The sequence below is a fragment of the Ixodes scapularis genome, unplaced genomic scaffold, assembly GCF_016920785.2.
Source record: "Ixodes scapularis isolate PalLabHiFi unplaced genomic scaffold, ASM1692078v2 PGA_scaffold0__279_contigs__length_252992795, whole genome shotgun sequence".
NCBI lineage: Eukaryota > Metazoa > Arthropoda > Arachnida > Ixodida > Ixodidae > Ixodes > Ixodes scapularis.
This window is the reverse complement of record NW_024609835.1, coordinates 12794213-12816764: the sequence shown is the minus strand read 5'-3', so window position 1 is coordinate 12816764 and position 22552 is coordinate 12794213. Positions and strand designations below refer to the sequence as shown.

Below are 22552 nucleotides of genomic sequence, written 5' to 3'. Positions count from 1 at the left end.
TTACCTGTGGCCTTTGACAAAGATATGAGGCAAAGTGAGAAGTTGGCACAGTCCACGCAAACACACTCTTCGTGAACTGGACGTTTCTTAACCCACTTAGGTCGAAGAGAGTAAAATTACATTAGGCCTATTTTTGGTTCGGGAAAGCCGCCTCAAATTGTTTTGCAGGCTTCTCTAACCGAACTTGTCATGAGCCGCTTCGCGACATAGCGGCTCATCAACGAAACGTCGCACGGCATCTTTGTTATTCTGACTTTTTCTTGGGCATTCTTTAGCGTCTGATGTGTAACGGGCTAAAGAAAGAGCCGCATACTTTTTCTTCAAATATATTGTCCTTCGTATGGGGTCAGCCGTCGCTCACATCCCAATTTCCCTTCTAAGCTGTTTGTACCTGTCTACAGCGTGCTTTCTGGCTCCAGGGATTGCTTTCAAAATATCTTGCTTTTAGAGACTGGAGGGCAACACATTTAGCAGGCGGTAGCGTTCCATTTACAACGTGCTTTCGAGATCGTCGACACGAAAACTGCTGACCCAGTCTGCGCATTAGGAGCATGCCTCTTCATTGTCCAGATCTACAGGTGCTCCGTACACATGGCTCAGTTTATGACCAAATTTCTTTCGGAACTCCTTGGTCACTCCGGATTTTTTTCCATTTAGCATAGCCGGCCCGTCTGCGCGGGCTTACTCTAAGAGTTTCAGCGGTGTCACACTTAATTTGATTGTTTTCGCCACCCCTTCAACCAGGATTTATTCGCCAATGAATGATGTGAATGTGTGAGGGATGGTGACGATGGGAGCTCGACGATGCTTTCTGCCCTATCTGATGTTCTTCGATCTGACTGCAGAGTATTGTGCAGCAGTTCTTGCACATGACGTCACATGGGTTTACGTTCTCGGCGTGCTCGGCCGGTATTACTTGCTTAAAGAAACTGAGGCCGAGCTCTGAAACTTTACGTATATGTCGATTGTAATAAATTATTATCTTATGCCTTTTTTTAAATAATCGGCGCACGCTTGCCGGTCTGCACTGAACTTGCAAGCCATAGCTCAAACGAGCGCTCCTGGCTTTCTGGAAACGAGAGAGAGCATTTTTCAAGTACACCAAGCTTAGAACAAAGGTGGCGTAGCCACCAGCCCTCCAAGATTGCTTCAGCCAGACGGTAACCGAATAGGTTAACACTATTCCCTTTTCCCTAGAACATGTCAGGTAGAGTGCACGGGAGGGGGTGGAGGAGGAGGAGGGGGCAGAAGAAAGAAAAACTGCCGACGTCAGAGCTGACCTCCAAAGGCCTGGTCTTGCGATAATCTGTGTTTGCCATTGCTCCCAAAGATATAAATAACCCTTCGATGCTCTTGCACCCCGCAGGATACACTGACGGCAGACTGGCGCAGTATGAGGGCATGCTCGGTTAGGTGGTTGTCTAACTTATACAATGTGAAAGAAGTCAGAGCTGGAAATGAAGGGCTGTGGGGAAGCGGTATCTTCATCGAAAGAATTGCGCCACGGACTATGCAGGAAGTATAGGTGTAGCGCGAGCCACCTTATAGCGAATTTTTCACTCCGCATCATATACTTTTTTATCTCTAGGATACATGTAAAGGAAAGTATTAATAGTAGGTCATTAATCATACCCATTCCACAGTATTGGCCATAATAGCACCCATGTGAATGCGCTTTCACAACACACATCTTACGAAATTAAAGCTTCAATTGGGGGTATACAAACAATTAATATACTATAATATACTACACCCTCTATTTATATTTTATATAAAACCACCATTATTCTTAACAACTAATAAAAAAAACTAAGGAAATTAAAAGTGGCGTTTTTCTGAAAGAGCGATCCCAAATTGGCTAATTTTTTAATACATTGGTTATTTCTAATGTATGTAGCAAAGGTTTATACTTACCTATACTACTGCATTTATAACTAATTGAAAGAACCACGTTGGCGTTTTTTCTGACGATATAAAGCTCATTAAAAATCTTAAATATGTAACACGTAAAAATGGCCAAACTTTGCCAGGGAGGACCAAGCAAACACAGTTCGATTATTTTATAACCCAAAGTATAAAAAGAAATTCAGTTCAATAAGCACAAAAAGCACTTCTTTGAAATTGTGAGTAAAAATTCCTTCTGTAGTAGTTTGATACTTGACCAAAAAGCGAGTGGTAAAACATGCGATCTCTGCCAGGTTGAAGAAACGTCAGCTTTTGCCTGGGCCACCTCAATTGAAAATAACTTGGTAAACGAAATCCGCCAAGCTTGCCTTTTCCCTCTTTTTTTTTTTTCTACAATGACGCCAAAATATATAAATATATATATTGTTTATCAAAATTAAAAATTCCTCCGTAAAACCATGCCTGATTTGGCTTGAAAAACACCCATTTATATCCTGAACTTTGGGGTTTCAGAAACCTTTTAACGTTCCCTTAATTGACCTACACTTTAATTCTAGTTTACTTTTGAGACCGCTTCACAAGCTCCGTCACTAAAAGAGAGAGAGAGATGAGAGTTGGCGGAGGGAGAGAGGGTAAACAACTATAAGAAAACAGCAAGGCCAACCCGGGCTTTGTAAATCAAACGGCTCGAACTGCAGTCAAACTCGTTTATAACGAACACTATGAAACGCTTCGATCAGTTCGATATAGCAAGTATCGAACATACAGCAAAAATTATTTGCAACGAACTTTCACGATGCGTTCGTTGTAAGACGAAGAGCTCCACTTTCTTTCTCATCTCTTTGTTTCCACCTTGTCACGAAGCGCTGGAAAGTTTTTTTTCTTTTTTTTCATGCATCCATAGTTTTTCTTTTTCTTTTTTTTTCGCGTAGCTCTGCTCTGAACCTCTTCTCTTCGTGGGCAACCGCTTTGGGATGAAAAGTTTTTTTTTTGTGCGTGCGTGCGTGCAGAGTTTTTTTAGGGGCGAAGCTCCTTAGGGTCTAGTCTTGTCCGTCGGGCGTCCGTGCTCACATCGATTGCCATTCCATCTGTCTTCTTAAAAAAATTAAAAAAAATGTTTGCACAGTTGACAGGATTCGAACATGTGCGGGCAGACCCCAATAGATTTCTAGTCCATCGCCTTAACCACTCGGCCATGATTTTTTTTTTCATTGGACACAATATGCAGCATACAAATGCCATGTCAATATTCATACAAACGGCCCAAAAAACTGATGGGCTAACTAAAACTCCTTCATATTTTTACACGATTCAAAGAAGTGTGCCCAGTCAGGCGCTGTGTCAGGAGTCCTGCAGTACACAGACTGGACCTGAGTTACCACATCAATAAAACGAAAATGTGCCTGTCTAACGTCCAGGTCTGCATGACGCAGTTCCATTCGGGTTTTCCATAGGCTAAACAGACCCAGGACTATAAACACATCATAGGGGACCGTGTCCCCTTTATCGACTGGAAGGAAACGAATTGTTTCGTGAGTTATAATCAAGTCCTTTTTCAACGTTCTCTGTAGTATGTCCCAAAAAAAGACTGCGTCCCAACAATAAATGAAAATCTGCTCTATTTTTTCTGGTGTCTTGCACAGGAGACAATCAATCGACCAAGGAACAAAAAGACCCTTTTCCTCCAACCATGGTTTGACAGGCAACGTACCACTATGAAGTTTAAAGAAAAATGATTTGACAACGGGCGGGACAGCCATCTTTTTGACGCGACACAACACATCTTGTCCCGGACAATGGCTATGAGCTGAGCGATACAGGGGCGTGGGAATAAGAGTTTCAACTAAATCTCTTGACAACTTCTTTTTTTTTGACGCTGTTAAGGTATTTCAAAGAAAATCGCGATTGTAAAAATAAGGCAGCATCCTTCACTTCTTTCAAAAATCTGACCAGACTCAAAGGTTTTTTTTTTTTTTTTTTTTTTTTTTTGAGGCACGACACCGCCATTGGAATGCTGGCCTTACGGTTCCCTCTACTTCAGGTGTTCCAGACCACCTTGCTGTCCACCTTGCTGTCAACGGCGCCGAGGACACTACGAGGAACGACGACTACCATCGACGGATACACTCCGGAGCCCGAAGCGCTGAACAAGACGAGCACCTACCAGCCAGCCTTCTTCGCGGCGACCATTTCGCCAGGAACGGACGTCCACTCGCTTTTGAGCGTGCGACCATGGTCATCGATAAGAGGCGCGGGACCGTTTGACTGGCTTCCACCAAACCGTCATTTGAGGCACGACACCGCCATTGGAATGCTGGCCTTACGGTTCCCTCTACTTCAGGTGTTCCAGACCACCTTGCTGTCCACCTTGCTGTCAACGGCGCCGAGGACACTACGAGGAACGACGACTACCATCGACGGATACACTCCGGAGCCCGAAGCGCTGAACAAGACGAGCACCTACCAGCCAGCCTTCTTCGCGGCGGCCATTTCGCCAGGAACGGACGTCCACTCGCTTTTGAGCGTGCAACCATGGTCATCGATAAGAGGCGCGGGACCGTTTGACTGGCTTCCACCAAACCGTCATTTGAGGCACGACACCGCCATTGGAATGCTGGCCTTACGGTTTCCTCTACTTCAGGTTGGTCCATCACACCTTGAATATTACAAAGACGATAACCCATTTTTGATTGCGGTGTCGTGCCCGACCCAAGCGTACACATTCATTGTTTCTGTCAATTGCTTTGTAACTTAGAAGATTAGAGCTCTACAGCTACTCCTTTCCGGTGACATCGAGGAAAATCCTGGACCAATGTCAAAAGAACAAGAAAAGCAACTAAATCTTGTAGTGTCCAGTGTTGAAGTCCTCGAGAAAGGTCAGGCTGAAGTGCTTGTCACTCTGAGACAACTTCGGGAAGACCTAAACAAAAGTGACGCTATCGTTGCATCATTATCAGCTAGGGTGACAGCCCTTGAGACGCACCAGACTGTTATACCGGATGTAAAAGAAGAAATCACCGCAGCTACTCAAGCACTGTCAAACGTCAGGCGTGAGTTGACTGTTCTGGGGACGCGTTGCGAGGATAGCGAGAACAGACAGCGGCGCTCAAACCTGCTTTTTTATGGATCATCAGACAAAGAGGGGGAGACCTGGGCTGAGTCAGAAAAGCTTGTTCTCGATATCTGCTTTGCGCAACTTGGTTTACCATTAGAACCTGGCATCATTGAACGCGCCCACAGGATCGGTCGTTTCGGCCCGATTAAAAACCGCCCTATCATTGCAAAGTTTTGCTCAACAAAGCAAAAGGACTTAATACTAGGGAAAGCTTACAAGTTCAAGGGCACGACGTTCTCTGTGGGCGAAGACTTTTCCCCTGCCGTGCGTGAAGCTCGTCGAGAACTCCTACAGTTTGCCAGGCCCCAAAATAAACCGTTTAAACTAAAATTTAACAAACTTTCGATTGGAACGCAGATTTTTGTTTATGACCCTGAAAACAAGAGGGTTGTGGAAGACAGGCATCCATAACATCTGTGTGATCGAGACTCACCCCAGTGCCCCCAGATTAAAAAAAAAAAAGTTCTTTTTCTGTACTTTACACTAACATAAGAAGTATACTGCCAAAGCGTGAAGACCTCCATTTATTAACTGACTCTTGTGCTGCCGACTTCGTTTTCCTAACGGAAACATGGCTAAGACCTGACATAAAAGACTCTGAAGTGTTTCCCACGAATTTTAATTACAATATTTATAGGTGTGATAGAGAGTTCCGACGTGGGGGTGGAGTACTAATTGCTGTAGGGAATCATATTGTAGTTTCTTTAGTTCAAATTCCTACTTGTCTTGAAATGGTATGGCTACGGCTGCATTCCCCCTCCGCGTGTATCTTCCTTGGTGTGTGCTATAGACCGCCCGACTTTGTTAATGGTTTTTTTGATAAGCTTCATGACGCGCTCTCTTTCATCTTCAACCAATCCTGAAACGCATCATGCATTCTCTTAGGCGACTTCAATTGTCCTGACATCATTTGGGATACTCTTTCGTTCTCAACTCATATTTCAGGAGAACTCATAGACACATGTCTTACATTTAATCTATCGCAGCTGATTACCCAACCTACCAGATCAACCCAAAGAACAAGTCATATTTTAGATCTATGCCTCACTACTGACACTACACTTGTTAAATATATAACATACCACCCACCCATTAGTGACCATGACGTAATTCATTTCAACATTGAATTTGAAACTCAGCGGAAATCACCATATTTTAAAACCATTAAAGACTACAATAAAGCTAATTACTCCGCAATTAACAATGAGCTTGAAATATTTTTCGATAGTTTTCAGCATGGCTGTATGAGCAGGACAGTCGATGAAAACTGGATTCTCTTCAGAAATAAACTTGCACACCTTGCCAACACTTACATCCCATCAATAAACATAACTTGTGACAAATCAAATCCCTGGTTCACAAAAACGCTTAACCAACTAAACAGAAAAAAGAAAAGACTATTTAGCCGTGCCAAACAACTGACTACCGATCTCGCTTGGAAACAGTACAATGATATTGCTAAAATTTATAAAAAATCTATTACAGAGGCGAAGGCAAAATTCTTTAACAATGACTTAGTAAACATTCTTCGCAATAAACCTAAAAAGTTCTGGGAGGTAATTAATCCGAAAACGTCTAGACCTGTACAACTAATGAGCGATGATCGGTTGCCATTATCGGATGAAGAAAGCGCCAACTGTCTTAACGACTATTTCACATCAGTCTTCACCACAGATGACCACAGTAGCATGCCTCATCTTAACAACGCATATCGCACTCCCATGCCTGCCATTGAAATAACGTATGCAGGTATCATAAGCTCTATAGAAAGGTTACAGTTGTCGTCGAGTTCTGGGGACGACAAAATTAATTCCAAATTACTGAAAAACACTAAATTACACTCAGCTCGTTTTTTGTTAATTATCTTCCAACAATCTTTGTCTTCCGGCGAGCTTCCTACAGATTGGAAAATTGGCAGAGTGGTCCCCATACTCAAATCGGGGGATCGAACTTCACCATCAAATTATCGTCCTATATCTCTAACCAGTGTCCCCTGCAAGCTACTTGAGCACATAATATATTCAAATGTCATGAAGCATTTCGAAAATAACCTCATCCTCTTTCCAAACCAACACGGGTTCAGACAATCATATTCTTGCGAAACGCAACTTGTACAACTTGTTCATGAAATACACAGTAACATCGATAATAACATACAGACAGACGCCATATTCATTGATTTTTCTAAAGCATTCGATAAGGTATCCCACAGTTTACTCATGCTCAAGATAAACCAACTTCACATTCATCCACTCGTAACATCATGGATAGGACAATTTTTAACCAATCGTACTCAGCATACTGTGATTAATAACCAGTCGTCAGCTTATTCTCCTGTGTCATCCGGAGTTCCCCAGGGCAGTGTTCTCGGACCTCTGCTTTTTTTAACATTTGTAAATGACCTACCAGATCGCATAACATCCTGTATTCGACGTTTTGCTGATGACTGCGTAATTTACCGATCTGTATCTAACCTGAACGATAACATAAGCCTACAAGCTGACCTTAACCTAATAGCCGACTGGTGTAAACAGTGGAAAATGGCAATTAACTTTTCTAAAACAAATCTCGTTTCCTTCACGCGTGCTCATAGTCCTCTCTCTTTCACTTACACCATGTGCAGCCATGTAATTACCAAGTGTCCATCTTACAAATATCTGGGTGTTCACTTATCTGACGATCTCTCATGGAACACGCATATAACACACGTCCTGTCTAATGCTAACCGCTCTCTTGGCTATCTTCGACGAAATCTGAAACTAGCACCATCATCAGTTAAACAACTAGCCTACACTACACTCGTAAGATCGCAACTTGAATACGCGTCATCCATCTGGTCCCCTTGGCAACATTCATTGATAACAAAGATAGAGGCACTTCAAAATCGCGCAATCAGATTCATTTTTTCAGATTACTCACGAGACACCAGCATCACTTCTTTACGAATGGAAGCTAACCTTGATCTCCTCTCAACCAGAAGGAAATTATCACGCCTGTCTCTTTTTCACAAGATTTACTATCATAACCATGACATCAGAACTTCACTATTATCCCCAGCCACTCGCATATTTCCTCGCATTGATAACGTCTGTAAAGTTCGTCCAATTTTCGCCTCGTCAGTTTCGTTTCTTAACTCCACCTTGGCATTCACAATAACGGACTGGAATAGCCTGCCTAACAGTATCGTGACCCAGACAGATTATAATACATTCATATCCCAACTGACCATCCATCTGCATTTGCACTAATAGCAAAGTCAACTCGTGTTTATAGAAATGTTTTATTTGGGTATTATTCTGTCTCATCAGCTGTTTTTCCCTAAAAATGTTTTAAGTGTTTTTTTTTCCTGTTTTTGCTGCTTTATATAACAATGTTCTCCAGCATGTAACCCACTTTTTTGTTTGTTCCTTTTTATGTTTCTTCAGCAGTTACTCCCACCTTGTGTAATGCCAGCAATGGCCTTCAAGGTTTAATAAATGATGATGATGATGATGACAATCACTGGTAACTAACATGGCGGGCAGGGAATTAGCTAGTTTCATCTGGATAACAGTGCGCAGAAACGGGTGGTTCTGATCACGCAGAAAACAGAAACGTGAAACTAGTTGCCTAACATACAAGTGCGTGAGTCCCAGTCCCCCGGTCTTGACGCGGTGAAAGAGGTTGTCTCTTCGCATCCTCTCCCAGCTGGATTTCCATATAAAAGTGGCAAAAACTCTATGAAACTTTTGGATGCTTATGCGTTTACATGCCAGAACCTGTAAAACGTACCATAGCTTCGCTATGAGGAAGATGTCGCATACCGTGGCACGGGTGAAAATAGATTTATCTCGAGTAACCCACGTGGCGGTCTTTGATTTTAAATCCTCCAAAACTTCGGTCCAATAGCGTGTGCTGTCTCTGTAGTGTTGTAGCGGCACCCCGAGATAGGTGGTTGGAGTGCTTGTCCAGCCAATGCGTGCAAAAGACAATGGCTTTGAGGTCCAGTTGCCGTGCCAGAACCCGCAACACTTCCCCCAGTTGACCGCGGCTCCTGTGGCATCACAATACTCATTTGTGATCCTCACAGTTGCCTCCTATGCTCTCTTTATCACTGCAAAAAACGGCAACATCGTCGGCATATGCTGATACTTTAACTTCGACCGCGTTTAAATTGAAGCCTCGAATACTTTTGCGGTCTGCAATTTTCAGGCAAAAAGGTTCTAAATATAGTGAGAAAAGTAGAGGAGACAAAGAACAGCCCTGTCGCACCGATGTCTTGACTTCTATGCGTCTTGATAAACAATTATTTATTACCAGCCTTGTACCAAAGTTATTATAAGCCATAGTCACGCCCTCCAAAATTACGTCCCCGACATTTACGTGTGATAAAATCCTCTTAAGCACGTCGTGACGAACTCTATCGAAAGCTTTTTCGAAATCCAACGGAATCATGGCCACGCGGCTACCCCCCACTGTTTCTAAAATGCTCCTTGCTACGTGTATGTTTGTTTGTATAGACCTCCCTTGTATACCACAAGTTTGGTGATCTCCAATAAGGGGAACGATGACTTTCTGAAGGCGGCGCGTGAGGACTTTTGTAAATATTTTATAATATGTATTGCACAACGAAATAGGCCTATAGCTTGTTACACTGCGTTTTTTGACTACGTCGTCCGACTTCGGTATAAAAATTTTATGAGCCTCAGAAAATGAACGTGGCAATTTATGCTTTTTGTAGGCTTCTTGAAATACCGAAAGCAGTAAGGGGCTGACAGATATTTGAAACATTGATAAAATTCCGCGCACAGGCCATCGGGCCCCGGCGTTTTCTGTCGCGCTAAAGAATCAATAACTAGCTCGATCTCTCCTACAATTATGTCTTCTTCTAGCCATGTTTTCGCGTCCTCGCTTAGTTGGGGCATGAGAGCAAGGAAGTCATCTAGATTTTGAAAACCTTTAGGAGGCGACCGTTCGCCAAAGAGCTCATTATAATAGTCGACAAAGCCTTGCTGAATGACCTCTTTATCCCTGCTTATTTCCCCATTAACCTCAATTTCACGGATTTCCTTTGATAAAGCATATTTCTTTTCATCGTACAAAGCTCGCTTGGTGGGCTGCTCCCCCAATAGGTACTTCTCAGACCGTGAACGTATTACTGCCCCTTTGTACTTGGTACATTTTGTCTAGCTCTGCTTTAATGTTTCGTATATCTTCCATGCTTGTTCCTGGTTTTTGGCTCTCTAAGCAGTGAAGTGCTTCCAGGTTCCGTTTTAGTTGTTTTTCGCGCTCCCTGCGTTGAAAAAAAATGTTGCTCAATCTTTCGATCGCTACCAATTTCACTTCCTCTTTTAATACTTCCCACATTTCGCCTAATTCGCCACCGCTTTGCTTACGTCACGCAGTAGTCCGTCTATAGTATCAATGAAATTTTCGTCCTTAAGTAGTGTTCTATTGATCTTCCAGAGGCCCCAATTGAACTTTGAGGCTGCGCTTTCTTTTTTCCCTATTTTCAAGCTCACGAGGCAATGGTCCGAGAAAAAAACTGGTTGGACGCTATACTCACGCACTTGTTGTAACATGTCGCACGACAAATAAATACGATCAAGACGAGCATGGGAAGAAGCTTGAAAATGGGTGTAGCGCAGACTATGCTTTGGTGCGCACGAGGCGCTTACGTCATCCAGGCCACAAGAGACTACCATGTCTCTCAAAACGCTCACGCTGCTATCGCTTATCGCTGTCTGCGAGGACTTATCGCTCTCATCGCAAACACAGTTAAAATCACCCATCAGAACAACTGTTCTGTCACAGTATACGTAACTGTGTAGAAACTGAAAAAACTGTTCTCTGTCTCCCGCATTATTCGGAGCGTATACACATATAACCCGCCACTGAACACTTGTCAAATTAAAATCGCATAAAATAAAACGTCCGCGATCATCTCTAGTCACATGAAAGTTCGAAAGATTGATGGGTTGTTTCAGAAAAAGGAAACAACCCGCCGAATAACCAACCGCCTGACTCACGCACACTTCATATTTGAAAAGAACAGGCTTTAGCGCAACCGCAATGTCATTATCACTTTCCATCTTAGTTTCTTGCACTGCAAGAAAATCCGGATTCGTGTCAGATAACAAGCGTTGCAACTGGTACTGCTTCTTCCTCGAATTTAAACCACGTATATTGAGCGTGGCAAATATGAGGGCTATATTAAAATGTGCGGAGATTAAAGCAAAAACCGTGCAACTACACTGTCATTCTGACAAAGAAAAAAATACCAACTAACGACCCTAATGTTCTTTTTTCTCGGACTCCTCACCGCGGTTCTTCCCGAGGCTTGACCTCCACCGAGGTTCGAGGCCTTCCTCCTTGGTATTTGCCCCTCTTGGACATGACCGTTCTCCACCTTTCGAGCACCGTGTTCCGGAGCCCCGCTGGGTGCTTGTCGTCCGGTGTAGCTGATGGCGGGAGAAGCCGCTTGGCAGAGCCGTCCACGCCCTCCATTTGGACGCCGTCGTCCTCGCAGTCCGCCTTTTGGGCGGAGGCTACTGACGCCCGGTGTAGTTCGTCCTCTTTGCCGTCGGGTTCTCGGGCGACAGAGGGTGAGTAGGCCCGCTGCCTGCCGTTTCTTGCATTGGAGTGACGTTCGCTGTGCTTTCACCTCAGCCGGGAGTACCTGGGGTTGGGCTGAAGTACTTGCGGATGTTCCACCCTGACCCCGATGTTCGGGGTTGATGGTGATCCCTCCGGCTTCTGCCGTCGCCGCTTGTGCCTCGACCTGGTCCATGATGTGTTCCGCCAGTTCTTCTTCCGCCCCCGCGTGAGTCACGTCGGCGTAAGTCCTGACACACTCGCTTCTAGTGTGCCCGAAGCGTCGGCAGCCTTCACAGCGGGGTACACGACACTCCTTCCGGATGTGGCCGGTCTTGCGGCACCGAAGGCAGAGCGGCGCCCGTCCTGGCGCCAGGACCAGCGGAGTGCAGCCAACAAGCCGGAGCTGATGCGGCAGGTGCTCAATGGTGACGCCCTCTTTTAGGGTTAGTCTCACCGTCCTCGTGGTTGACTGGACTCCCTCGGATCCGCCGACGCGCCAAGTCTCTTGGGAAACTTCCTCGACTTTGCCGAAAGATTCCAGGGCTGGCTTTACGTAGTCGTCGGGCAGGTAAAACGGAATCCAATGCAATTTGAGGCGCACTTCGGCCCGGTCCGGGCCGAGGATGATGCACCGCCTGCCTTTAACTTCGAAGGCCTTAACGTCAGCCAACTTCCTTTTGGCAGCGGGTGTCTTCAGGGTCGCCAGCCATACGTGGTTCATCTGAAATGAACCAAATGCAGCTATGTCCTTGAGCACTCCTGCGTTCTGCAGCCCGGCCTTGAAATCTTCGATCCGGTACAGCCTTGCTCCGATATCGGCGTGCAAAAAGACAGAATTAAGCAGATGCTCGCCCGCCGGGATCGGGGGCATGATAATCATGTAGTCCTCGTGTTAAGTAACGAAGGATTTTGTTAGAAATAAGTAAAGTTTGTTTTAGAAAAGTCTATCTTTCTACAGTTGCGTCGGCATCGTTTTATTTTTTTTAGCTTTCTTTGTGAGTGTCGGCGTTTTGGAGGGAGCATTTGCGGGGGCAGAGCGGCCGGGAGTGGGGAGCGGCTTCCCCGCGGTCGTTAAGAAACGTCTCAGGTTTCGGTAGTCCGCTCGGACAGATCCCTTCTTGCAGCTGGTTGTGGCTTTTAGCCGAATGTGCCTGTATATAGAGGGTTTCGCCGCTTAGTGTAAAATTGTCGCTTTTTGCCCGATGCAATAACTTAGCGGTTGGCGCCAGTCAGACTGGAAAAATTGCAGAGAACAACTCTACAAGGAATTTAGGTTTGACGGTTACAGCGACAGGATGACAGCTCGCCGACCATTGGACGGCAGTGTACCACGTGGGAGTGGTGAAATTTGAAGTGATTGGTCCATCTCTGGAGGGAAAGGAGGCATCTACGAGGCTAGAAAAGGGCTGCCGAGAGGGTTCTCGGGGATTCGGCTCTTGAGACTGGGAACTAAAGTATGGGGTTTTAATTTTGGAAGTTTTGGTATTACCGTTGACTTGTCGTTTTGTTTTCAAAATAAACTTGGCCACAGTGGCCACCGTAAACCTACCAACGTCGTAATGTGTCCAGCGGGATCGAACAACTTTTAGTTTTTTTTTTCTTATTCGACTTCCCGGGGGGCTAACATCGGGCGAACACCATCATCGGTCGTCACCATCTTGACCGGGCCCCTTCCCCCTCGGAAAGTTGACTGGCGCAGTCGACAGGATCCTGCTGACTTCCTGCGACGGGCGGTGAGCGAAAACGACGGCATCAACGGAGGCGGCGGAGCGTACCTGGGCTCTATGCGACAAGTGTTTCGTCTGCTGGATTGCGGGCAAGGGTCGCGTCTGCTGGACTGCGGACAAGGGTCCCGTCTGCTGGACTGTGGACAAGGGTCGCTCCTGCCGGAGTGAGGACCGTGGCAATATCTACGTGAGAAGCCCGGGGGGGTACAGTTACCCAAAGAAGTCGTCTGCTGGACTGCGGACAAGGCTCGCTCCTGCCGGAGTGAGGACCGTGGCAATATCTACGCGAGAAGCCCGGGGGGGTACAGTTACCCAAAAAGGAGTGGTGGCAGCTGACAGGTGGTCCTGGGCGTCATCTACGTCGGAGAACAGGAAGACCTGTGGCTTCACCTGCGGACCGGCGAAGCATCTTCAGCGAGCGGCGACAGAATATTGGGGCAAGCCTCAAGAGGAGAGACGAGATCGTCGCTGCAGTGCTGAACTTCGTTGTGGTGCCGGAAAATTGTGCGTTTTTTTTTTGTGTGTGTGATTTTTTTTTTCTTTTTCTTTTCGGTGAACGAAGAAGGAGCTGAGACTTCCAGACGACGGGCACGATCGCCAGGCCGAGTGGGGACACTGCGGCAAGTGGGTGGCGGCGACTGGAGGAGCAGCTAATTGGATTTTGCCAGGCAACAGTGGGTGAGTCCCATTCCCGTTTTCTCCGAGGCTCACCATGACCAGAGAGACTAGATCGAAGACCCCAGGGTCTTCCCTCAGTGGCGCCAACTCGGAACCAGACGCTGGCACCAGTGAGGGAGGGCACCCAACAGATTCGAATGACCTTAGTGCTGAGATAACACTCATGAGACTCAAGATAGAACTCGAGAAAATAAAACTAGAGCAGCTCAAAATAACGGGGCAGCCTCATGAAGAGAACACTCGGGGTACGGGGGGAGTCGGACGGTATGCAAAGGAGCTACGTGCGGTGCTGGCGCCAATGCCCGAGACGGACACATTGGTACCTGCATGGTTTAAAGGCGCTGAAACAATGTTGGCGAGTTGTGAGGTTCCACAGGACCTACACGGGGCACTCATCCTGCCCTTTCTAAACGAGAAAGCGAGCGCCGTTGTGGCAAACAGAGCAGAGGGACGGGTATTGCAGTACAAGGAGCTACGAGACATTATCCTCGACGAGCTCAGGATGACTCCGGATGAGTATAAGCGCAGGTTTCATGTCGCACGCAAGCAAGAAGAGGAGTCGTGGGCACAGTTCTCTACCGATCTGACTACCATGTTCGGCTACTACATGGAGAGCCGCGAAGTAGAGACACTAGATGATCTAAGGCAGCTGATCATTTCAGATCGGCTAAAACATGTCATGCCGGATGATGTCCGGGCCTACGTACTTCAGAATGAAACCAAAGAATGGCTAAGGCCAAAGGAAGTAGCGGAACTTGCCGAGAAATTCGAAGAGAGCCAGCGCGATCGAAACTGGGAGCCCCAGAGGGCGGCCGAGGGGCCACAGGTGAACATGCGGGGTGGGCCTGCGGAAGTTGGGGGCGACCAGCGAAGAGTTGAGAAACCTCGACCGCAAGGGTGCTTTTCGTGTGGGAGGCTGGGGCACCTTAAGCAGAACTGCCCTGGATTAGTGCATACAGCCGTGGACTCCGGGAACAAACCGGCCTCCGCGTGTCTGAGTGCGGGGGTAAGACCTTTGCCTCGGTCACGCGAGACATTTGAGACGACGGGGACGCGCAGGCATGGAGAAACAGTTTCGGGTATAGGCTAGGTATAGCAAACCTTTTTTTTTTTTTTCTGTTCGCGTTTGCATTTTCTTGGCTGTAGCCAAGGTTAATTTTTGTTTTCTGCTTTTAGGTAAATACTGGTCATGGTGGAATCTGGAACGTACGGGTTTGGGTCTCACCGGACTGTGTTTGCTTGTGTGTTTTTTTTTTTGTGTTGTTGGTTTTCCCTGTCGCCCAACAGATTATTTTTTTTTTGGCAGGGGGTATAGCTCCTTTGTTGTTGTTTTGTTTTCGTATGCTACGCGTCTGTCTCGAAAAGGGGGACAGATGTTGCGCGAACAGCAAGTGTACTTGCAACATTCTTGGTGGGGAGGTGTTAAGTAACGAAGGATTTTGTTAGAAATAAGTAAAGTTTGTTTTAGAAAAGTCTATCTTTCTACAGTTGCGTCGGCATCGTTTTATTTTTTTTAGCTTTCTTTGTGAGTGTCGGCGTTTTGGAGGGAGCATTTGCGGGGGCAGAGCGGCCGGGAGTGGGGAGCGGCTTCCCCGCGGTCGTTAAGAAACGTCTCAGGTTTCGGTAGTCCGCTCGGACAGATCCCTTCTTGCAGCTGGTTGTGGCTTTTAGCCGAATGTGCCTGTATATAGAGGGTTTCGCCGCTTAGTGTAAAATTGTCGCTTTTTGCCCGATGCAATAACTTAGCGGTTGGCGCCAGTCAGACTGGAAAAATTGCAGAGAACAACTCTACAAGGAATTTAGGTTTGACGGTTACAGCGACAGGATGACAGCTCGCCGACCATTGGACGGCAGTGTACCACGTGGGAGTGGTGAAATTTGAAGTGATTGGTCCATCTCTGGAGGGAAAGGAGGCATCTACGAGGCTAGAAAAGGGCTGCCGAGAGGGTTCGCGGGGATTCGGCTCTTGAGACTGGGAACTAAAGTATGGGGTTTTAATTTTGGAAGTTTTGGTATTACCGTTGACTTGTCGTTTTGTTTTCAAAATAAACTTGGCCACACTGGCCACCGTAAACCTACCAACGTCGTAATGTGTCCAGCGGGATCGAACAACTTTTAGTTTTTTTTTTCTTATTCGACTTCCCGGGGGGCTAACATCGGGCGAACACCATCATCGGTCGTCACCATCTTGACCGGGCCCCTTCCCCCTCGGAAAGTTGACTCCTCGCTGCTGCGTTCATCCTTGAAACCACGGCTATCAGCGGCCGTTGATACCGCTCTGACGGAGCTCATTGCGATACGTCTGCTCGTCTCGAAAGCCAAACGACGAATCCACCACTCGGCCATGATTGCGGAACGAGTAAAGGGGTGTCCAAACAGGACACTACAAAACGCACGACTCCGACAAATCGTGAAAATTGAAGCGGACGCGCCTGCTTCAAGCCCGCTTCAATTTTCACGATTTGTCGGAGTCGTGCGTTTTGTAGTGTCCTGTTTGGACACCCCTTTAGGGGCTCTGAGATGTGGTAGTAACTCAAGAGCTGGGGACGTCATGGAGGAAACGTTGCATGTAGCTGCTCAACGTCTATACAGGAGAGGGCGCTGCGGTCAAATACGTATATAATCACGTTAAACTTTGCATGCATTGGCTCAACGATTATAGACGAGAGGGCGCTGCGGTCAAATGCTCAAATGCGCATATAATCACGTTCCATACCACACATTCCCTTTCTGACTTGGATGAAAATCAGCACGATCAGCGCCTTTAGAGCTTCGCCCCAATCTACATCATTCACCCCGTGGACATACGGTCATTTTTTTTTTGCTTTCTCCCCTTCTGAATTGCTTCTCTTCACTCAATTTTGTTCACGGCTTGAGCTTTTAAAATTTTCTTTCTTTCCTATTTTTTTTTTTTTTGGGGGGGGGGGGGGGGGGGCGGGGAGGGACAGGCTAGAAGATGATTGTTCGCGCGTTTTCGGAATCCTTCCGCGTGGGAAAAAGTTCGATATACCAAATATGTTGTTCGTTATAAAAAGTACTCTTTACATGCATATTTATTTAAATTTTCCGTGAATTTGATATTGACATTAATTCGCTGTACGTGGGATCGTTCTAAACGGGTTTCACTTATAGAACTGTACTCGGACATGAAAAAAGAAAGGGCAGCGCTGGGCAGACAGATGACTGCAAAGGATGTTTTAGTTGGTATTAAGCTGTCAGTCGTTAGCAATCAGCTGTGTGTCCTCTCCTGTCCTTTTTTCCTCCGTGTTCACTTATTGTTCTACAGTTCAAGCTGATCTACTCACAAGTATATATGTGTACGAACAAGGTCAATACCTAACCGCTACTCAGGGATTTGCATCGGCTTGCTACGCTGTGAAAAGAGACAAATAGATATAGAAAATGGATCAGTGGATAGTATTAGCGATGTGCGCGACCAAAAGCGTCGCTGCGGTCAGCTTTCCACGATTGGCCAAACAATGGGCATATGAGCATTGCCAGATTGTCAACTTTGACGGTGTTAGTTTCGGATTGCGATGTGTCCTAGCTTCCACTGTGCTTTTAAAAAACACCACCGAACTCGTCGTCGCACCTGATGGTAAGTAGCCAGGATAACAACTGGTGACGTCACGGCGAGGCAAATCCCAGTCGGGACGTCATGGATAGACACCATAAGAGGGCGCCACCGAAACATCTCGGCGCTAATAGACCAGGGGTCTCCAAACACTGACCCACGGGTTAGATCGGGCTGGTGAATGTCTTCCGACCGACGCGCGGTTGGCCGAGGTCCTCCCAAACAAGCCCGGCCCGCGTCTCGCTTCCAGCATTCCCAATGTAACCGGCAAAAAAAAAAAAAAAAAAAAAAAAAGATGCGCGCTTAAAAAAGACGGCGACGCGGCGCGCTGCGAATCCGCACAAGGAATATACCAGAAATAACAAAAAAGTCTGCATCTTAACGGGGTTCTCTCGCCATTACTGAAAATTGTCAGGATCAACAACACCATTCTTAACCCCCGCCTTCATGTTTCAATTTTGTTTCTATATAAACATTATTTGGCGTTCTTATGCACATTGTGTCAGCATTAGTTTTATCATTCCCAGTAGTCTTTTGCATCGCGCGAATCTGCCGAAGTTTCCATTCGATTGGATTTATGCCTGGCGAGTTTTAGCGGTCACAATTGTTGTGTAGCGTCATAATTAGCTAAAAGCTAGTTTTCCATTTGAAATATATGAAACCATCCAATCTTGTTTTTTTTTTCCAATACTTTATCTAACATTTTTTTGTGTGTGTTTAGATTCTTAGCTAGGTTTATTCATTTCGTTTTTCCTCGGTTATAATTATTATTTTTCCTCCCGGCCCTCGAGAATGTGGGAGATGCCCAATCCGGCTTCGTGGTCAAAACGTTTGGAGACACTTGGTTAAGGCGAAGGCAGTAATGAGAGCAAAAGAGATAGAGATAGTGTTACAAAGAAATAAAATTTAAAAAAAAACATAAATAAACACACGTACACACTCGCACGCACCCATGCACGCACGCACGCACGCATGCACGCAGAGGATTTATTAATTGACAAGTATCCTCTCAACCTTGCAGAGCGTTGCACTGCCCTAAGCTGATCGTTATGGCTGTGCATATTTGAAAAAAAAAGTAAGAAGGCTTTTCTGTACATTAACATTGAGTCGTTTTACAAATTCCTATCACCTTTTTCATGTGAGGGAAATCGGGTATGTCAGGGGGACAGCTCTTCCTGAAGAAAGCCGAACTAGAAAGACGGTTTTCGTTTTAGGGGTGCAATGACACATATCACAGGGATATGTCTGCATTTCTTTGAAAGGCAGAAGAAAACAAAGCGGCTGTCCATCTTGATTGTTGAGCAGTGTCAAGAAATGTCCCCATAACCTTTTGTACGCAGAAGCCGAGCAAAGCGACATCGACCTCCATGCAGGAACGTAGTCCGGCATCGAGCTCACGCGAACCCTGTATAAGTGTGCTGAAAAGAGTCCCAATTTGACGAAGCTGTGCAATCAGTCATGTATATAATATACGTTACTGAGACAGCTAAAGTGTGCACTAGAATACTTGTGAAAGAAACGAGTCCCATCATATTTTTAAAATAGGTTGACTCTACGTATCTCGCACAACACTTCCCGGAGTAATGATGTGGTAGTACTTTGATTTTCCTTCCGTCCTAGAAGTTACTGACTCCAGATTGTAACGTCTAAAGGCCCGTTTACACGCTTGTGTTTTTGTGCGTCCTAGCTCTTGTGCCCAACACACTGGCACGCTGGCGCCATCCATGATGCGACCCCGGAACTGCATTTTACTGAGCGAATATTTTGCAGAATTTTAGAGATTAAATATACGTACAGTCTATGAGAAATTGTCGTTTATACAGGTTTATAAGATTGTCAAAGTTTTTCGAGCCAATAAGAAATGATGCGCGACAGAGAGAGAACACACGGAAACGCCGAGTGTTAATCGACAGGTGGCGCTAGTGTGTTCGCTCGACCAGTGCCGTATATGTTGAGTGTTCGGTGATCAATTGGTAAGAATAGGGCGAAAATACGGGCACGCCATTGACCGAAATTGTTTCAAAGACCTTGGGCGCCTTGATTGACAGCTATTGTAATCAACCACCCGCCACGAATATTCCCTAGCGAAGAGAGTGAGCTAAAGTTACATCTCACAATCAGAATTTCTAGATAAAGATGAATTCAAATGTTTCATTTCAATACGCTCGAGTTGAAGTTTGCGACCCTTCGTTACTGGAAGGGAACGCAAGTGACGTTGTCGTCACGGCGACATTCAGAATGCACTGAATCTTTCTTTTGATTGCAGTCACTGCCGAGGCCACGACTGACTGGACTAATGAGGTTATACTGGACAAGAGGCGGCGCCCGCATTTCCATAGATGGAGCGAAGTGCAAAGGAAGTAGGCGTGACCAGGAAGCAGGCGTGACTATACTCCGTTCCACCTTCAGTCTGAGCGCAGTGGACGCCACAGGCCATCCCAGCCGATCCAGCGCCGGGAGAAGATCGCGTGACCTGCCGGTTGGCCAGAGGGACACAGGGAGCTCAAGGTCACATGACACTCTCTCCACGCTGGATTGGCTGGGATTACTCCTAGTGTCCGCTGCGCTCGGACTGAAGGTGAAACGGAGTATAGGCGACTGAGACGCACTTCGGGATTAAAAACAGTGCAAAAGACGAAGGACCAGACGAAGAAGTAGCGCTGCGCTGACTTACACCGAGACTTGGAGGTAACGCGTTACAAACAAGATTACTTGTAATCGATTACATTTTACTTTAATTTGGTAACACTTCAATGACTTCCTTCAAGGAGTAACGATCCTTGTAATTGAATTACTTTTTTGCTGTAATCGATTAAAGCATTACCCAATAAAATTTTTCTAATTTTTTTTTTTTTTTAGGGGAAGGGGTTAGATGGTGCTGGAGCCACTCCTTCTGGGTAACGCAATTTCTTTTTTTTTTCTTTCGAAGCCACTAGGCAATGAACCTTGAGGATTAGTAGGCCACTTAACTATGCTTCGTTTCCTGGGTACATTTTTTTTTTTTGGTACACCGGAGATTACGTTTTAGGTATGAAAAATGATATCTTGTAAATAATGTATTTAAACAGCGCTCTTTCTTTTTTTTTTTTTCACGAGCGAGATGGGTGTGTTGGCGTCCCTCACTCTGCTCTAAGCAAAAACGGTCAAAGCTTCCTTTTCTTTCTTTTTTTTTTCGGAACAAATGAGCGCGAGATCCCAAGGATTATGCTACCGTAATAAAAAAAATTTGTCTGAAAAGTAACGCGGGAAGTAATTGATTACTTTAGAGTAATTTTTCGATTACTTTTTTGAGGCTGTAATTGTAGGTGTAATCCGTTATTTTTTACAGGGAGGTAATTGTATTTGTAATCAGTTACTTTTTTCAGTAACGTGTACAAGCCTACTTACACCTGAGTTTATTGACAGGAAATTTCCAATATATACATGCGCTGTAACGAACAAGGAGGAATAAAATAAACTAAAGGAGGAATTCAGGCCACGTAATAAATCGCCAATAAAAAGGCCCCATGACACAGCCGTTCAGAGCACGTGGTAAAAAACAAGCAGTTTAAGGAACTAGAAAATTAATCTTTTTGCCTGATAGGGCTACAGAAGGACTACTCAAACATGCAGCGCCCAGCCTCGCTATCTCAACAGCCTCCAGACTTTCACGAGTAAGCTGGTCCCTGGGACGTTTAACAACGTCGAACCAGTTCCTTCTCCGATAACGCAATCGAAGTCGTAGCAACACGCATGTCCCCTAAATAATCGATGTGTTCGGCTTCTACAATTTCGCGTGTTAACGTTGACTTGCATTTTACATGCATTTTGCATTTTCGATTGCGTTATCGGAGAAGAAACTGGAATTCCTGAGAACAAGATTGTGTTTTTCTCAATCATGATCTGTGATGGTTGTTTTCTTGCCTTTGTCGTTTTGTTTGTTGTTGTTGTTTTGTTTTGTGACGATGGTTCAGACTACAAATACCGGAATACGTATTAAATAAAAATCAGTTGAGAGTTCTGCCTCGTTGCGTCCTGTTCTCCTTTTTGTCCTCGTCCTTGCTGCGCACAAGCTTGCATAAGATGGCAAACCAACAAGCCGAAACAACCACTCTTCTTGTTGCGCCAGGAAGTCTGGAATTGAGCTCTTTTTTCCGACGTCACTGGGCATGACGTCATGCCGGGTCCGGCCCTATTTCAACGTCCTTGGAGTGGACGGTGAAAACCGTGGACACGGCTGTGTGGGAAGTTCGACCCCAACACCGAACGCGCACGCCACGTTCGCAAATTCGCCCCATGTTCGAGGAACCAGTTGTCGTCAATGTCAACTTTTCTGGCTCAGTAAACGAACTCAGCACCCACAGCCGTATATAGAGTTCCGTCAATGCAAGGATCGAGCAGAGTAAGGGCGTGCACCAGACGCAGGAAGAGGGCTGGACATGCCTTCTTGGCTAACCAGATGCCGATAATAATACCCTATCGTGGTTGCGAAAAACAGTTTTAATAAGTGCGTAAGAGTTAAATGTAGTTACTCTTCATGGTTGAAAAAATCTTGCACGTGATGTTTCGACTATGACTGTGCAAAAGGATGTAAGAAAGGAATGTGCCGCTCGGATTCTGTTTTGCTCGGACGGAGTCTGACAGCTCGGACGGCAGATTACCGGCGCTCGTCGCCTGGCGCTCGGATTCCGTGCGCCAGGCGCCAAAATCCGCGCACGGTTTTTAATATCTTCTATATTTTTGAATGTCTTTAACAATGATTTGCTTGACTCTGCTCAAAACGTCACGTGCAAGATATTTTGAACCATCGAGAGTAACTTCAATGAACTTAATTTTGTTTCTCGCAACCACTGCCAGAGTATTTTTCGCGGCTTCTGGCTGGTCACATTCGAATTTGTGAAGACGCCCTGAAACCCACCCAGCCCGCTTTCGGCCAATGGCGCCTTCTGATTTGCCTCCGATACTTCCCAGTAAATGTCCAAACTCTTTCCATAAACA

The 22552-nt window shown here is 45.8% G+C and overlaps 1 protein-coding gene across 1 annotated transcript; it reads left to right on the top strand.

The window, feature by feature from the left end:
• Window positions 1–14035: 14035 nt before the first annotated feature.
• Window positions 14036–15242, top strand: LOC120846884. The gene has a single exon (XM_040218786.1). It carries the CDS (start codon window positions 14036–14038, stop codon window positions 15089–15091), a length of 1056 nt encoding a protein of 351 aa, XP_040074720.1. The 3' UTR covers window positions 15092–15242.
• Window positions 15243–22552: the final 7310 nt, after the last annotated feature.